Source organism: Atractosteus spatula, chromosome 9, assembly GCF_055471065.1.
Source record: "Atractosteus spatula isolate fAtrSpa1 chromosome 9, fAtrSpa1.hap1, whole genome shotgun sequence".
NCBI classification, from domain to species: Eukaryota; Metazoa; Chordata; class Actinopteri; order Semionotiformes; family Lepisosteidae; genus Atractosteus; species Atractosteus spatula.
Genome location: NC_142714.1, coordinates 19569443 through 19587897, shown reverse-complemented (window position 1 = coordinate 19587897; position 18455 = coordinate 19569443). Strand labels below are relative to the sequence as shown.

At 34.7% G+C, this 18455-nt stretch overlaps 1 protein-coding gene across 3 annotated transcripts in view; it reads left to right on the top strand.

The window, feature by feature from the left end:
* unc79 (unc-79 homolog, NALCN channel complex subunit) overlaps positions 1-17059 on the top strand; it is an 81964-nt gene extending 64905 nt beyond the window's left edge. For all 3 annotated transcript variants that reach the window (XM_088924837.1, XM_088924836.1, XM_088924835.1), the window contains 15 exons: positions 149-187; positions 527-639; positions 749-834; positions 2125-2298; positions 3100-3168; positions 4280-4390; positions 7130-7234; positions 7440-7517; positions 7751-7840; positions 8587-8762; positions 9781-9964; positions 13393-13590; positions 14471-14548; positions 15531-15572; positions 16050-17059. In XM_088924837.1, coding sequence (XP_088780963.1) covers positions 149-187; positions 527-639; positions 749-834; positions 2125-2298; positions 3100-3168; positions 4280-4390; positions 7130-7234; positions 7440-7517; positions 7751-7840; positions 8587-8762; positions 9781-9964; positions 13393-13590; positions 14471-14548; positions 15531-15572; positions 16050-16250 — 1744 coding nt within the window. In that variant the 3' untranslated portion in view covers positions 16251-17059. The remainder of the gene's footprint in view (positions 1-148; positions 188-526; positions 640-748; positions 835-2124; positions 2299-3099; positions 3169-4279; positions 4391-7129; positions 7235-7439; positions 7518-7750; positions 7841-8586; positions 8763-9780; positions 9965-13392; positions 13591-14470; positions 14549-15530; positions 15573-16049) is intronic.
* Positions 17060-18455: the final 1396 nt, after the last annotated feature.

Below are 18455 nucleotides of genomic sequence, written 5' to 3'. Positions count from 1 at the left end.
CTAAATTACACATTTAAAAAAGTATCAATTTATCACATTTAAAAAGCAGCATACAGTAGGTAGTTGTAGTGAATTCGACTTGAATTCAAATCACTCATGTGGAAGAAGATGGTTTTATTGCTTATCACTGCATTTAAATATTTTGCAGGTTAGCTTCAAGCACAAATCTTTCTGGCCAAGCTGAGAGGTATTGTATGGGATTTTTGAATTTTTGAAATTTAATTCAAATATAATTTAAGCTTTTGTATCTCACTCCTGCTTCATTTTATTTGTTTTTTTTTTGCTTACTGTGTGTGCTAATATTTTTGGTACCATGAAATTAGTACATTAGTACTGGATGAATAAACTATATCTTCCTTAACTGTTCTTACTTTTATAATGTGATGCTTTCTAATGTCTTTTAACTTGCTATTTCAGCTTCTAACAGTGTTCAGTTTTTAAACAATCATAAACCGGCTTTACATGAATAAGCTAAAATTGTGTATTTGTGGTATACTTCATTTTTTTATCTTCCTTGGACTCCCAGCATGATGATCCCAGGCAACGCGGCTGGCGTGGCCAAGCAGTTTTTGCGCTGTGTGTTTCATCAGCTGGCTCCTAATGGCATTCTCCCTCAGCTCTTCCAAAGCAATATTAAAGGTAAGAGTTTGGGTAAGCTAAGCAGGGACGCTCGCCAAAAAGAGTCAATTCCTTGCATGTGCCCTGTTAAAGTGGTCTTTCTCTGTTTTTGGTTGTTTTGTTGTTGCAGACGGAAGCTTTCTAAGAACACTGGCGTCTTCCCTGATGGATTTCAATGAGCTCAGCTCTGTTGCTGCTTTGAACCAGCTGTTAGAAGTAAGTTTTGATTTTTCACTGAAACTGTACACTCCAATCTAATGCTTTGGACTGGCGACTGCACTGTTAAGCCTTTAATTCTTCATAGTTAGAAGAGTGGACAGTCACCCTTTTAGATAAATTACTTTTTAATTTATGTTGTATATATTCAGATTTTAACAATTAAAATGAATTAAAGTGAAATGAATTAGTCATAATTTATCCCTTGACTGCTTAGCTCTTTTAGCATAGACTCAAAGACACACATGAGAGTTCTAATGATGAGATTCCTGCCCCTGTATAAAGTACAGCTCTTTAAAATCACATTTGTCACTATTTCATCACTCAATCCTTGTAGCAACCATTAGACTTTGCTGCACATGGAGAGTTCTGACTAGTAAGATAGTTTAATTTCCCAAAGAGATTTCTGATCCCACCTTTAAGACCAGGTCTTTGTCCTGTTTTGTCCTGTAAAATTGGTTAATGCAGTACATAAACTAATTAGTTGTGGGGTATTATCTGAATCACCCCAAAGTATTTTGAACCCTTTTTAATCAGTGTAAATGATTGCTTCAGAAATCAGATTTTTAAGTTTCAGAGCTGGAATATGAGTTTTATACTATTATAAGGCTTCTAGTCTTTTTTTCAAGTTCAAGTCTATTACTGTTGCATCCTTAAATCGCTAATCTAACAGTAATTAAAATGAGTACAAGATCATAACGTTACTAGATACAGTATACAAAAAAAGGACTCAAATTGAATACACAGAAGATGTACCTGAAAAACATCAAATGCAAAATGTTTAATCTGAAAGATATTTGATTCTTATGAAGTATTGCATACAGATTTGAATTATTCATATCCTACCAAGATGCATACCCATTACATCCAGCAGATGGGGCCATTGTATAAGATGATATTCCCTCCATATGTTTGTGAAACCCACGGGCATCAAGTATTTGTAAAATAAAATAAAACCATAATTTGAATTGTGAGAGAATTTACAAGGTAATGTCAATTGGCATCAAGATTTCATTTTTATGAAGTAATTACTGTAAATATGGAGTATATTTTGAAACAGTACAGAAGAAGGTTTAATGGAATAAAATTATTAGTCCAAATATCCTGTCATCTTACATGTAATAATTAATTGACCTAGCGTATTCTTAAGCCTAACAGGACCTTTTTATTTCTTTGTTAACAGACACACACTGTGACTTGCCTAACACAACCTTTTTTGCCTACTAAGGTAATTTTTTCTACCAAGATGTCTAGAGAATCTTTCCTCTGATCCTCCTGTGTGGTTTTCAGGGTTTAAACAACAAGAAGACCTTGCCAGCAGGGGGCGCCATGCTGCACTGCCTCGAGAACATTGCCACTTTCATGGAGGCCCTTCCAATGGACTCCCCCAGCAATCTGTGGACAACCATCTGTAACCAGTTCCACACCTTTTTGACTAAACTGCCCTCTGTTTTACCACTAAAGGTATTCTTCCTGTTTTTCTTTTTTTTATTTCAAGATTAATCTACTGTTTAAGTGCTCATAAAAGATGTTCGTTATCAATCCACAGGCAAGCCTTCTTGTGAAGGAAATTTTCTCTTTAGTCTGCATTCTTACTATACATATTATTATGTATTAGACATCATAGACAATTATTATTGTTATTGACAATTATAATAAATATTATTATTATTGACAATTATTATGGTCTAAGTTCAATCACATAACTGGTATGGACAGGAGATGGGACCATATGAACAAGCTTGTATTAGTAAAGTCAGGGAGAACCTCCTGACTTTAATATTACTAGTTTTGATTAATACTGGCTATGGATTGCTGAATCCTGTAAAAGTCTGACTGAAGACTAAGCAGCAAGGGTTGAACAGCCTGCTAGTTTTACTGTACAGTATATTGTACAGAATATACAGACACTTGGATTTTATATGAACACTAGCTCTTTTACTTTGTTTTGGACACTTCAATAAAGATTACAATGGCAAAACAGGTCTCGTTGGCTTATATTTAATTTACTGGCCCTTTCTGAGTCTATCAAAATTGATTCTTGAAAAACTCTTTTCACAAATGAAAAATATTCCCAAAAGAATCTTACAGAATAATTATATGAATCTGTTAACAATTTTTTCCCAGGCAATGCTGCATGTGTCTTTCATGTTGGTGTTTTTATATTTGATGTGCTGTATATTCTGAATTGTGTTAGCCTATCTCTAGTGCAGCCAAAACATTTTGTAATTTTTAATAAAGCAATCTTTTTCACTCTTCAATCAGTGCCCCTTGGATTCCAGTTTAAGGATTATTATTTGCTTGCTGAAGATACCAACCACAAATTCAACAAGGGTAAGGCACCATGTGTGTAGTTGATAACAATAAAAGCAATAAAAAAATTTAGCTTACCCCAATATCTTTCTTTAATCCCAGTATTGAGTGGTTTAGTGGGTATGCAATCTGAGATACAATCATTTTGGTGGAATGACAGAGAATATGAGGTGACTGGGTTTCCCTTATCCACTAGGGGGAATGAGCCAAGGAGCTGATACAGGAGTTGTGTTGGGGTGAAGGGAGAGATATACATGTACAGTGATGAGTGGTAAAGACGTGTCCATATATGACATAGTTAAGCATGGCTGAGGATGGATTCTCAGACTTTGTTGTGCTGTAGGTGACCAGGTCTAAATAATTTGGTTCATAGCACATGTGCAGTGCTTATTATGGGTGTGCTTGATACAATGTCATTCATACCTGAGTCATCACTGCACATTACTAATTTGTGGCATTTTAGGTTTTTTATTGGACCGATAGGAGGGAAAACCATTTACTTAACAAACTAAGAATAGAATGGAGCTGTGTTTGATATATTTCTGAAAAGGAATTTGCTTAAAGCAAAGTACTTTGTTAGCAAGGACTGACACCTAAAAAAAAAAGTAAAATAGCATTTATACTGTAGTTCAGTTCAATAAGCCAAAGGATTGATTGAGTGGGCTGTTCTTATTATAGACCTTTACTCTATTCTTTTTTTTTAAATTGATGCTTCACAGTACAGGTTTTTGTGACAGCTCTCTTTATATCCAAAACACAATCATGCTGGGTGCATAAGAAACCAATTTATTTACAGAAAAAGGGGACTATAAATTTTAATTTTGGATCACAACAAGAAGGAGAACAGTAGTTTAAGTTAGTACTTATTTTTGATCAGGTCTAATTTAAGTAATTCAAGTTAAGTTTTGTAGTTAATTAAGGGAGGGTATTGGAATATAGTTTGCAAAGCAATCTTCATTCATTAAAAAAATAGTTAATCAATACGAAGACTGTTATGCTTACACTATACTGTACAGTATGTAGGAACAACCTCTTGATGTACAACCACAATCTTTAATACCTAACTGCGCAAGAGTGTGGTTAAAAAAAATATAACCTGAAGTAAAGATGTAGGATTATTCTTTTATTTCAGAGCCTGCTAGAACCATTTTCCAAATTACTGAGCTTCGTCATTCAGTATGCGGTCTTCAGCCTCTCCTACCTTGTGGAGCTCTGCGGATTGTGCTATCGCGCCTTCAACAAGGTAATAACACACTTTCATTTTTCATTAAGAAATATTGCCTTGCCACAAGTCAAATCTTTGAAAAAGGCTGAACCATCTTCTTGATGAAGTACCTAATCAGTGCATATTGATTTACATATTTTTGAGTGCCTACAGAAGATGTATAGCCCAAATACAAGCTGTACGAAGATGTTAATGGATTGGTTTATATAACGCTACCAGGGTACTGTGATAAGAATATTATAGTTTGGGTTACATTACTTAGACAAATATCATAAAAGTATAGTGGATCCACTTTCTTCCTTTACTTTTTTGTAAAAAAAATTCTGTTAGTTCTCAATGAAAAAATGTAAAAAATGAGCCACTGAATATATATACAGTAGATATTATAGAGTTATATAAACTATGTTTATCTCATGGATCTGTTTCATGTTTTTTGGCAAAAATAAAACAAACTGGGTTGAGAAAAGATTTTAATTATGAATATGAAGCACAACAAAGTTTTACAAGACATTGCAATTTTAAAGGGTTTGCTCCTTTATACAGTATGTTCTACATCATCATTTATTAACCTTAACAGTGAAAGGAGTAAAAGTCACCGGCATCCTGAAAACATTTTTCAAGTTCGTGTTCGCTCAGAAAGATCAATTAAAGATTACTGAAGGTAAAATACACAATAGTTTTCAGTCTTTGAAATGGCCTTGATATACTGTTTCATGCAAAAGTATTCAGACCATGGCTCAGTTTTCGCATTTCATTGCTTTTAAGCTTGCAGTCACGACACTTTAAAGTCGCAATTAATATTTGCTATATATAGTACAGTACACAACCTACTCCACACTTTCAAAGCAAAAATGAAAAAAAGAAAGAAGTAAATAGGTAATGGTAATTAATCTTAAAAAAATGGAAAATTCATGACTGCATAAGTATTCAAAACCTTTGCTGTGACAAATCTAAATGAATTTAGCTACACACAATTACCTTAACGAGCCACACAATTAGTTGAGTGGCCTCTGAGTGCAATAATAGCGATTCACATGAAAAATTCACAGAGTGTGATACCACAGGCGGGTTGCTGTGTACAAACCACTCATCATACCTGCCAATTAATGTTTGCAAGTCCAGTGGTACAAATAGCACAAGCAATGGGCTATCAAGCAGTGGAAGAAAGTGAAATGGTCAGATGGATCACCATGTGCTTGGTAGACTGGTTTACATCTGGTGCCAACCTGAGGACCTCTGAAGCCTTGAGTGTTTGTTTCCAACAGTGTTCTGACAATTCCTTAATATTGTAGGCATGGCATGGTTTGGGTCCACTCATTCCCTTAGAATCTCTACTTAATGGTTCTGAGTGATTGTCTTCAACTCATCCTCACCCATTCTTTCTTGCCAGACAGGGTGACTTCCAGCTTGACAATGCCCCCATTCACAGAGTATATTTGGTTGCTCAGTGGTTCGATGATGCCACTGCTGTCATGGTCTTGTCAGTCACCAGATCTGAATCTAGTCAAGCATGTGTCTGAATCATTTTGTAATTTCACAAAATGGGACACCACAAGAAAAAGCCTGAATACATTTTGCAAGGCACTGTACTAACAGTATTTTACAATTTGATCTGGATGTGATTATAATCATTCTATTTCTTTATTTAAAACTAAATTGTAAGTCTGTTACATGTGGTGTAAGATTTGTTAAGGTATTATTTTACAAGTGTCAGTGGCCCACGTTTGTGAACATACACACTAAGTAGGAATCCTGTGATGTGTTCTGACAGTGCAAGTTAAATTGATAATAACAGTCTTTGTAGTATTACAGTATTACAGGTAATTAAGGTATATTTTTAATTTATCACTGCGCTACAATATTTAAGCTACTTGTCACTGACAGCAGCCTCATAAGAATATTTGTGAATATTCAGTGAAAAGTGAAAAGATGCAATCAAAGCACCTGGTCATATCTTAGCAGTTCAGAAACAGAGGAAATAAATAACAAATGAAAGCACTACCTAGTAAATACAGTATATATATATATTATTTTTAAAGAGCTCTTTATAGGAAGGGATATCTGAACATCAGTGTTGCCTTAAAGGAAAAACAGATTCTGGATTTTTGAGTATATTTATATATTTTTACAATGCCCCTGAGTTTCATCTGTTCAAAGTCACATTTACTTATGGATGTAGCTTTTAAAGTGTTCTTGATACTGTAATAACCTTCACAAGAGATTGTAAGAACTGGCCATTTTATTAGCTTCTTCTTGAGAATCAACTCCATGGGTTCATTATCTTTATTACACTATAGGGTATATCTGTGAAAGGTTATTCCTTTGTGTAATTTGAGTTCTTGTTGATTCCAGCTTAATTGTATTTCTTGATTTTATTATCAAACAACACAAGAAAGGTGAGGGAAAAGCTCATGTTTTCTACATGCATCTGAGTAGCTAATTCAACTTTTCAAGTTGAGTTTAATTTCTTAAAAGAGCTGGAATTTATTTTTTACTTTAGATAGACTCAATTCAAAATGTTGTCATTTTTTAGATTTTGTACACCTTGTTTATTGTCCCATGAGCTGCTATAACATAACAATCAAGATAATTGTGGCCAGTTCAGCCCCACTCTATTCAGGCAAGACTTGGCCAGCTGTGAGCTGCCACTTGAATTTAAGATTCATTCTTTTAAGAGACAGGAATGATCAGGCTTCCAACATTTGTTGAAATTAAAATTGGGTGTGAATTTTCTGATATATATTTTTTTCCCTACAGGAGCGAGATAAGTTCTACTTGTCCCGCATTGTCGTGTTGGAACTTTTGCAGGCTTTAAAATTCAAGTCTCCTATTCCAGACACTAACCTATTACTACTGGTTCAGGTAACAAGTTTGATGAGCTTTCCTAACTGTGCATTCCTAAACTATCCTCACTTTTAAGAGTGCTCAGACAATATTTCTACTAGTTTTCAGCCAGCAATTAAGTTTAAGAAAAAAAAAGAAAAAAAGGTGGGAAAAATGAACAAATGTCCACTAGTACGAACTGGAAGGGTGAAAGAAAGATACAGTTTTTTTTCATTTTTTGTAGTTTGTTTGCTCAGATGCCGGAACAAGATTAGCTGAATCAACGATTCTGCAAAAGCACATGATTTCATCTTTACCAGGGGTATGTATTACTTCTGGACGTACAGTACCATATTAAAAAGCATTTTTATATAGTTCAGAATTGAAAAGTTGATTCTGGGCTAATCATTATCTTGTTTGCAATGTGTTATGATCACAAAGAAATTCCAGAAAAAAAAATCAAACATCACTACAGTTTCTTACACATAGAGGCCTGGTGTGAAAAACAAAAAAGTTTTAATGGAAGGAATTCATTTTATTCTGCCTTTATTTCAGTGCACTACAGCAGCAATGGAATGTATGCGGCAATACATTAATGAATTACTGGACTTCATTGCAGATATGCATACCCTGACAAAATTAAAAGTAAGTTATCTAATCAGAAGAACAGTGCAAGTTTTTACAGGTACAGTATGTACAATACTGTAAACCTTTTACAAATGGAAAGCTTGCTTTTTCATTTTCAGTGAACTTTCTTTTAATTGTGCATGTACTATAGGTTTGTTTTCCCACAGAAGCTGTGTGGTGAAAGAAGAATTTGTTCATTTATATACAGTATTACCAATTTGCATGTAAAATCTCCAATACACATCACGAAATAGACAAAATTTCCAGATATGTGCAGTGCCATGTTCTGCGATTCAGAACTTGACAACAAAACTTCCAGTGACATGATGCGGCCCTATTACATTGTAAACAAGCAGGCTTGTGAACACATATCTTTGAATCCAATAGAAATAATGCTCTCAACTTCGAGACAGTTTCGCAGACAAATACAACTTACTTGTTAACTCTTCATGCAGATTACTTTGGAACATTTATGCAGTGAAACACTTGCTGCACTACCTGTACTTATTCGCTCATGAACACATTACATTAGTCACTACAGTGACTAGTGAGCAGGAAGGGCTGCATCACATCATGGCAATTCTCGCTCTTGCACATGGCGAGACCAGGGCTTTGTGACAAAATGGAGACCACACAGTATTTTCAGATTTGTACATTTTTGCAATACCGTCACTTAATTTATTTTGTTACCGAGGCTTAATAACAGGTCTGAGAAATTAGGACTGCATTTCCCCTTTAAACATCTGCTGCATTTGGACTTTCAGAGTCACATGAAAACCTGCTGTCAGCCTCTGCATGAAGACACTTTTGGTGGAAACCTGAAAGTGGGCTTAGCGCAAGTGGCAGCCATGGAGATCAGTAAGGGGAATCACCGTGACAACAAGGCTGTCATCCGCTATCTGCCATGGCTATACCATCCTCCTTCGGCCATGCAGCAAGGGTGAGACCCCCAGCACGACAAGGCTGTTATGACTGTAGGAGGGGATTGCACGCAACTGCCATTGCATCAATAGCTCTAGCTTACAGAATTGACCTGTCAGCAACACATGGTACTGTATGTTCTCTAGTACTTCCTGTGCAATATATTTATCATCCACTATTAAAGGAATTTTTGTTGCAAATGCAAAAACTGGCCACTTTGGCATTTTTAATAATAATAATAAACTTTATTTGATATAGCAACTTTAAAGGTGGCTTCTGAAAGAGCTTTACAGAATGACAACAGCAACAACAATTAAAAAATACACAATAAACAATAGAAAATACACAATAAACAATAAACAACAAACTACACAAGATAAACACGATGAGAATACACAGAGGAGACAGTAGATGGTGGTACTTAATTCAGTAGGAGCAGAGGGGTAAAGAATGGAACCAGTTAAGTAAAGGCTCTTCTAATGAAGAAGGTTTTGAGTCTGGATTTGACAGAGTTTAGAGAAGGTGAGTCTCTGATATCCTTGGGGAGAGATAATAAATATAATATAATAAATTATATTGCTACGTTGTTGGCCCTAATTGGCAATTAAAGTCAACTGATGAATGTAATAATGTGCTCAATTTGTTACTGTAGAAGTTTCACAGATTACCGTCTTCACTGATGAGTTGTGTTTTTAAGCTTGTTACATTATTTATAGCAGGAAACAGTTGAATGGGAATAGTTCCTTTTGCAGAATGTAAATAGTGTGGTATCAAAATTAGTGATAAAGAGAAATGTGTTTAAAAAATGAAGAAAAGTAATGGTGATAGGAAAATGTTGGCTTTTTTGTTTACTGATTCCTGTCACAATTTAAAGCAGCTAGCTTTGTGCTTTATTTGACATTTATTTAAAGACTTAGCAGTGCCCTATCATACAATCAGGTTCATTCGTATTATTTGAAATTTAAAATTGCAATCTATACTTTGATAAAGTGACCTTTTGGCTTTGCTACTGAATACACTACAATTTCTATTTTCAGGCCTAAGGAGTTTATTGAGTGCGTGTCTCATATACGGCAGCTCTCTTGGCTTCTGCTTGGCTCACTTACCCACAGTTCACTGCATCAGGGCTCCACTTCCTGTATGCCAATTCCACTTGATGCTGGTTCTCATGTTGCTGATCACTTGATCGTCATCCTGATTGGGTTTCCAGAGCAATCCAAGGTACCTCTTCCTTCCGTATATATGTGTATTTTATATTTGCAAACCAAGGATTGACTACATTTACCAAAGTTTCAGCTTTTCCCCTGCTGCCAACCACATTTAAATCTCTTTCTTTGACTTGTTGCATGTACAGTAATTTGTAGTAGATATGACAATGTGCACTTGCATATATTATTTACTGTATGCATTCATTTACAATTTACATGATCTTTTTATACGTGAATTCAACAATACACTAAAGGTTACAGATGACAGGAATCCATACTTTTTTTGAAAGAAACTAGGGTATTGGCTTAAAAACAGGGCAGGGTACCAAGTACCTGTACCACTTTATTTCAAGATGTACACATACATTCCATTATTTAAAAAAGCATTTCTTTAAATGCTCTGCTTTTCCATGCTCTTCCATGTAGTTGCCACTTGTGCCCTCTGGTTCATTTATGTTTGTTGATAGAGTTCCATTAATTTCTAAGAGCTTTTTTTAACTCTGGGTTAGACTGATAATTTTATATAACTGAGAGACCCTAAAGTGCAATGAATGCTATTGATTCTAGTATTTTTCCTTGATTTTTTTAGACATTTAGTATATTAAACCTCCTCGTGTGAAGGCTGGATGTATTCTGTGGTGAGAAACTACTGGTCTGCAATTACAGTACAGTATGTACAGTGTTTTCAGCATAAAGCCACTGCTCATTGCAGTTTTAAAATTTATGTAGTGGCTCTTTGAATTACAAAAGCCAGAGAGCCGCCAAATTTTTCTGACACTGATGAGGCCCATGAGCAAATCCTTTCTGGGTCAAGAATAGTGTATTTGTGCACACTGGCACTGGTGGGGGATAATATTATGAAAATGATGCGAGCAGTAGTTAGTTATGGTTCCATTGAGAGTACAATGGTTCACATTTTAGTGAAAAGGATTTATAATTATGTATTTTTTGTTTTATGTAAGACGAGGATTTTAACTCTTCTGACAGAAACTGATTTTTCCTCAACAGGGTGGTTCAGTACAGTATCTACAGCTAACTGTATGGTTTGGAAAAATATATTACTGTAGACACATTTAATTGTTATACCCAGAATTTGGCTTATTTACATATATTATTTTTAGAAGTACAAAATAACCTTATTTCCACCAAGGATAATGATTAGAAGGTTACAAGAGTCACCTTCAAAGTCTATGATTTAAAAGAACTGTAGTAACTACTGCCCTGTCACCTTTTTTATTTATTGTGATCCCCGTTTCTAAAGTGTTGCCATCTTTTCATTCTAATGCCAGCACTGGTAAAGCAACCCCCAAATATTTGTCCTTTTCATTGTCCATCTAAATAATTAATAATTGGTCTACTTACATGCATTTATATAGGAGTTGTTTTTATTACTAATATGTAATGAGTTAATTTTGTTACAGGTATGTGCATACATTTAATTTTTTTCAAATGTAAACAATGAAAAGACAAATCTAGATGAGTTAAATAACCAGTTGTAGCAAAACATGGCAATGTGTAATACCTTATTTTGCAGAATGGCTGTATTTTGCTATACAGTATAAGTATAAAGGTTTTTTTCTGATGACTGGATAACATTTGTTCTGATAGCAGATCATGATCTTGTCTCCTTAATACCCATGTAACCCAATCACTTTATATTGTCTGCTTTTGTCACAGTTGGAAATTTTAGTCCCATGTTTCATAGCAATTCAACTTTAGTAACTTCGAAAAGGAATTTCAGTAGTGTTTTTCAGTAAACAAAAATCATAGGGATTGTCATCTCCAAAGATAAATGACCAGTAATACGTTAAAATTAGAAAATGTTTAAGTTAATTGGCCAGTAATTATTGATATTTATTTTTTGTAATTTGACATTTGCTGTATTTTCATTTAATAATTATTTTTTTTTGCTTTGTTATATGACCCACTACTGTTAAAGGATCTTACAATGGGCAATGAAAAACAAAAAGGAATGGGGCAGTTCAGAACACATAAGTACAGGTAGATTTAATATGAGTGGTGACTTACCATATATTCAAAAACTAATTCCCAAGCTAAGCTAAAGACTTAGTTTTTAGCTTAGCTAAACACAGATTTCACAATGAAATATTATTGCTATCTAAGTAACTATAAGTTGTACCTGTCACAGAAAATCAGATTTTCAAGATTCAAAATATTATTCCTGTTGAATTCCATTTTAACAAAAAAAGCCAAAGACTTACTACACTTATAGATTGATAAAATGTGAGATGTACTGTATAGTTGGCCCAACAATGGAAAGAAACAGGGTGATTTTGCTTTTTTACAGCCACAACATTCTATTTTATTATTTCATTTTATTTTTCATTTTAAAATGTTCCTCTGTATTTACTTTTCACTTTAAAACTTCCCTCTTTATTTACAGTCTGTGTGCTGGCATGGTTTCTTACTCTCACCAGTGTCAATAGTTTAACATTAAGTATTCAATTACCTGTTGTTAAAGTGATAAAAAAGAAATGTTAATCAGCCGGCTGTCTAAATGTAATTTACATTTCATGTCTCCGAATGATGCCTTAAACAGTTATATTGAATGTATGTTCTATTTTGGTTTTTATTAATCATGATTATCTTGTTGAAGTAATTAAGTTCACTTCTGTGCCTAATTTTATTCAAGGGTACTTTGTTCCATATCACTGATTAAGCATGTAATTTGGCGCTCTGAATTCCCATACAGTAATCACTGGCTTTTAATCTTCACCTTGTCCATCATTTTTGCTGGTAGCATAGTTTCTCAGTAGTACTCTGTCAGTTGTATGGTTAAGATCATAAATTTATATTGGACCTCTCATTTTATTTCTATTACTTTCATTTTGTTCTCAGTTTCTCAAATCTCTTGGAAAGGGTCCTCTGTGATATTAGATGATACTGACCTATAGAATAGGTTCATATACTGTAAGTGTATTAATGTAAGTAAATTCATGGGGAAGATAAAGCACCCAATATTTAGTCATCTGCAAAGACTGCAGCAAATTACAACACAATTAATTTAAATATTTGTACTGTACATGTAAAGTTATGGTGTAAATCTAGCATGGAAATATGATCCTCATGCTCCCAAAGAATGATGAAGAAAATAAATGAATCTGTTTACTTTAAAGAGAAAATTCCATCTATATTTCTTAGTTAGAACTAAGGACAGACAAAGTTTACCAATACAAAGTTTACAAAGAATATTATAGCCAAACACTGATGTCTTCTGACATGAAGCTCAAGCTTAGTCACAAAGAGACTTTACAATCGGGCAACAATACAAAGCTTGAAATCAATGTAAAAACATAAAAAGTAAATAGGTACTTTATGGTATGAAATGTACTGTAACTCAAAATTCTTGAACTTCAAAAATTCCTGAAACGTTTTTGATTGATCTAAGTCTATTTTATATTTTTGTTTTTATCTTTTAAGACATCGGTTTTGCACATGTGCTCGCTGTTCCATGCGTTCATGTTTGCCCAGCTATGGACGATTTATTGTGAACAGGCAGCTGCAGCCCCTATGCTACAAAACCAAAATGAGTTCTCATCGACCGCCATCCTCACTGGCCTTGAATTCTGGAGCCGGGTCACTCCCAGCATTTTGCAGCTCATGGCCCACAACAAAGTGGTAAGAGTGCAATCAGACATTAGTCACTGTCTATTGTAAGCAGAACAAAACTGCTCACTTTGCCCTACTGAACAACTTTAGAACTGAAGAAACAGTTAGTGCTTGTTTCAGGCAAGCTCTTACTGAACTAAAATCCTAACTGAACTCACAGAAAAGTCATCAATTTAGTGATTTTCAAAAACTGAAGTTACTGTACATATTGATTTCACAGGTGCTTTGAAATGTATACAGTGTGGAAGAACAGGAAAGCAATTTCAGAAGTCTTAATAAACAATTGATTAGGTTATTGAAGAGGTTCAATTACTGTAAGTCGTTAAAGGCTTAGAATGGGGACAGAAGAGGTGAGAGTATATTTTAAGGATTTTTTGCAGATCTAAGAGATCCTAACACAGCAAGTATTTGTAGTCAATATCAACAACTCCCATTATCAGAACAATTCTATGTCTCTATTACTCTCAATACATGTACAATGACAGAGACGTTTCTTCAACATTTATTCAAAACAAGATAATAAGACAGTACAAAGGAGATTTTTTAAAAGGAGTTATTGAACTGACTTACGCAGGGAGAAATTAAACATGACAGCTGAAATGTTCCTCCTACAGTATACTGTTCTGATGCCCACTGAAGCCTAACATAGGTGAAGCGTTACAGTAGTTTGCCTCGTCTGCATTTGTTTGCGTAATTTATTTCAAGATGGTGTTTGAGACTTTCCTTGTTCTCTCATCTGTGAAGAAGCACTGCTGCATAACTAACTTTTCTTTACCTTCATGATTTATAGATGAGGTTCTTAAGCTCCCCCACCAAATAAACTACAGTTAATATACTTTATACTGTATATGTAAAGAAACTTTCCCTAATTGTCCTCTTTTACTCACAGATGGTAGAAATGGTCTGTCTGCATGTAATCAGCCTAATGGAGGCCCTTCAGGAATGCAATTCCACTATTTTTGTTAAGGTTGGTAAGCTTGTGTAACTTTATTTATAGCACAGCAGCAATAAGTAACACATGCCACATACAGTAGTACTACTAAGGGATCGGCAATCCCTTCACTTTTGTTTTAGTGTATTTAGACTTGACTAGTTTAGTTGTGTTCCATTTTGGTATGTAAAAACAATCACTTCTCTGTCCATAACATAAAACCTTGTTCTGAACTCCTGGTTCATAATTGCACTTCCAAGCATGCCTTCCCCCCTCTGGAACTGGCTCACTTTGCCTACTGATATACTGTAGAAGAAGGTGCTTCCATACTTACTGGGCGTCACTTCACCACAGAGCAGACAACTAACCAATGAGTATGTGTCAATCTCCATATTTAAATCCACCTAAGCAGGCATTTACAAAATGCCTCAAAAGGAAAACTGCAGCAGAGGCTTGACAGAGCATCTCAGATGATCACGTAAAGCATATTGTGAGCTCAGTGGGTTATTGCCTTGAAGGTATATGCAAAGGGAAAGTTAATGTGTTCCAGAGCTCATGGTCAGTTGAAATCACTAGGATGACCACTATTATGATCTATCTATTCATAGAATTACCCTAAATAAATTGTACCCAAACAGACTATACATTATATTTTGCTCACCATTCATGTTTGTCTCATAATTACAAATTCAAGTTGCATCACCATAAAGCAAACAAATATTTTTTTTTTACTTTGCTGTCCCAATACTTTTGAAGTGGACTGTATATACAGTATGCATAATAATACAAAACAATATACATTAAATACAAATACAATTAAATACAAATAATACAATACAAATAAATATATATTTTCTTTAACTGGGGTTTAAAATAAAGTGGCATTAAATTACCTTACTTTATTTTGTCATATTTGAAGAATCTGTCCCTTGTACTGTTAAACTACTGTGAACCTGATGTAACTGCAGAATACTCAAAACCTAAAATGCCTTTCTGCCTTTCTGCCTCCCCTGGAAAGCTCATTCCCATGTGGCTGCCTATGATTCAGTCCAACCTGAAGGTAAGGATAATGCATTGCCCCTTTTGTGACAGATGGTTTTGAGAATAGAGTTGTGCATTTGGTGCAAAGGTGGTCCCTCAAAACTCAGGTTGAGCTAGAGATTTCTCTCATTTGAGCCTGGGTCCTAGACTTGTGTTCCTTAAACAGCGGTTCAAAATCAGCAGATCACCACATCAACAGGACTGATATTAGTTGGCCAAGATGGTTTTCTTCTTGGCCTTCTAGAAAACAGTGACTCTTATTACTGGACTTGCTGTGCACCTTTAAAATGCTTCCATTTGAAATGAATTAGTGATTAGTGAGCCACCCATCCACATGCCATTGTCTCATGCGTGGCACAGGAGTTACTTTTGGAAAGTCCAGTTTTAAGCCAGTTGAGTATTCCATAATGGGGACTGGTGGGTAGGTAATAAATAAAATTAGTGACCTGTTGAAATCTACAATAAATAATAATGAAAAAACCTCACTTGTTTACAGCATTTGTCAGCAGGGCTACAGTTACGCCTCCAAGCCATACAGAACCATGTTAACCATCAGCATCTGCAGGGTTTGCAAGCCTATGGACAAGCAAATACAATTCCGTCAGTTCTACGCAAGTGGCTACAGTGCACTCAGTTCAAAATGGCTCAAGTTGAAATCCAGTCCTCAGAAGCTGCTTCTCAGTTTTATCCCTTGTGAAGAATACATGAAAATGAAGAATGGAGAAGATGAAAATGCCAGAAGCTGCCTTTTTTATCCTGTGGAAAAGCTACAGTACAGTACATCTACTAACACTCTTCATATACTGTTTGAGAGCACTTCAGCAACAAACAATGGATGCAGCCTGTTCATATTGGACTTTCTCTACCACATTGGTTTTTTGAGTAATATTTCATCTTGTTTGTGAATTATTACCATGGAAAGCAATTAATTATGCATCTTATAGTAAATACTTTACAATTAGGATCATTCAAGCTCATCAGCTAATGTTATGGGTCACAGACACTGGTTCTAATCACAGGGTCTTTTGCTTTCCGCTGAGTACTTAATTATTACTTTAATTATTCAAGATTCATGTTTTCTCAGTGAAAATATTAGGGTTATCCATAACCAGGACTGGAGAGCACAGATAAGTTTTTTTTTTCAATACAGTCAAATGCTGTCACTACTTTTAACCAAACATAATGTAGGGAACTTTTGAAAACAGCTGAGTACTGGTAATTATTGATGCATAAAAGATCTAATATGCTCTGTGCTGTATCTTCTCGGTAAAAAAGATAATGGTGTACAACAGTAACAAAGCATCATAACACAGAATGGTAACCTGTAGACATTAGTCAAGCCCAGACTGTTGTAAGCTTCCAAGATGCAAATTGCACAAGAAAGCAATTTAATTTTTAACACACAATAGGCTTTTGTGCTGTATGTGTATGCACTCCTGACATCAAAGTAGACATTCTGTTTGTTTGAAGCCAGGAAATCAAAATAAAGCCACATGGTTTTCTTAATCTGTTGGTATCTGTTGATGATTTTGTCCTACATACCGTCCATTCATGCGCTGGTTTAAAACATCGCACTTGCTAAAGCTACACATCAGAGTGAAAGGTTTAAAGTGGGTTTGTGACTTGAACCATTTATCTGCAATAACATATAATTGCTGTGATCGGTTTTCAATCTTTTAAGGTTCTTTTGTAACAACACCTAAAAGATTATTTTCCACATCACTGTTCCAGCATTAATACTGTTCATAATCATAGCATTGCATACTTTGCCAGCCATACTGTATTTGTGAAGTATTTTGCAAATAATCCAAAAAATAAATGTTTTCAAAACAAGAATACTTCAGGTATGGATTGCTTGCAAAAAAAATGTTTCCTCCATGATGTCAAAAACCTAAACAGTGAAAACAAAGCTAAGATTATGGCTCTAAATTTATAAGACCAAAACTACATTTGGTCTTTTGTGTTGGTGGGCATGTTACCTATTATCCTACAGTCTTTGTTCTCTAGACTGCATAAAGCATATAAGATTTCCATTGACATAATGTATGCACTTAGGTATATACTGTAAAAAGTTTATATCTGCATATTTCTGAACTGCTCAATCAAATAAGACCGGGAAGAAATAAACCACTTTGTTTTGTGCTTACATTAGTAGTCAATCCGTTTTTTCTCTCATTTAGCAGCCTGTCACATCAAACAGAATTTGAGTGAAAAGGAAAACAGACCTGCACTCTGAACCCATCCATTTCAGAAGAGACAGTCATAACATGTGGCTTTATGCCAACAAGCAGAAATATGAGAAAAAAAAAGGAGAAATAAGGGTGACAGGGTTGAAGTTCCAGAAGGCTATATTCCATCACTGTCTGTAAACTAAAGAGTATACAATCCAAAAAATGGAGCAAAGACCTTGTGGGAGATAAATAGGATTTTTATGAAAAATGAAATTTTATGAATTCGGTATATTATTTATAAAGAAAACAAGTAATACATTATATGGCAGGAATCATTAGCTCCAGTTCTAAAATAACCTAGTATATGAGATCTATGGAATCAACAGTTCATGACTTTGAAAAGGATTAAAATGATCTAGTTAACATCTCAAGTGGACTTTAACCCAGAAAACCTGTGTCTATGAAGCAGAGAACATGAAAACAATTCTTATAATACAAAATCTAGTATCTATGTATTTTGTTAATTTAAAATCTCAATTTTATACCTTGTTATACAGGAAACAGTATTTCTGCCGTTGGGGATATAAGACAATGGCTGATGTACATAATCACAGTATTTCATGTTTAAGACTCAAAAATAATCTCTTGTGATTTCAAGGTGGCACTACAGATCACCAATGCTTACAATAACTGAAATTGTTCACAAATATGTAAACAAAACTATATTAATT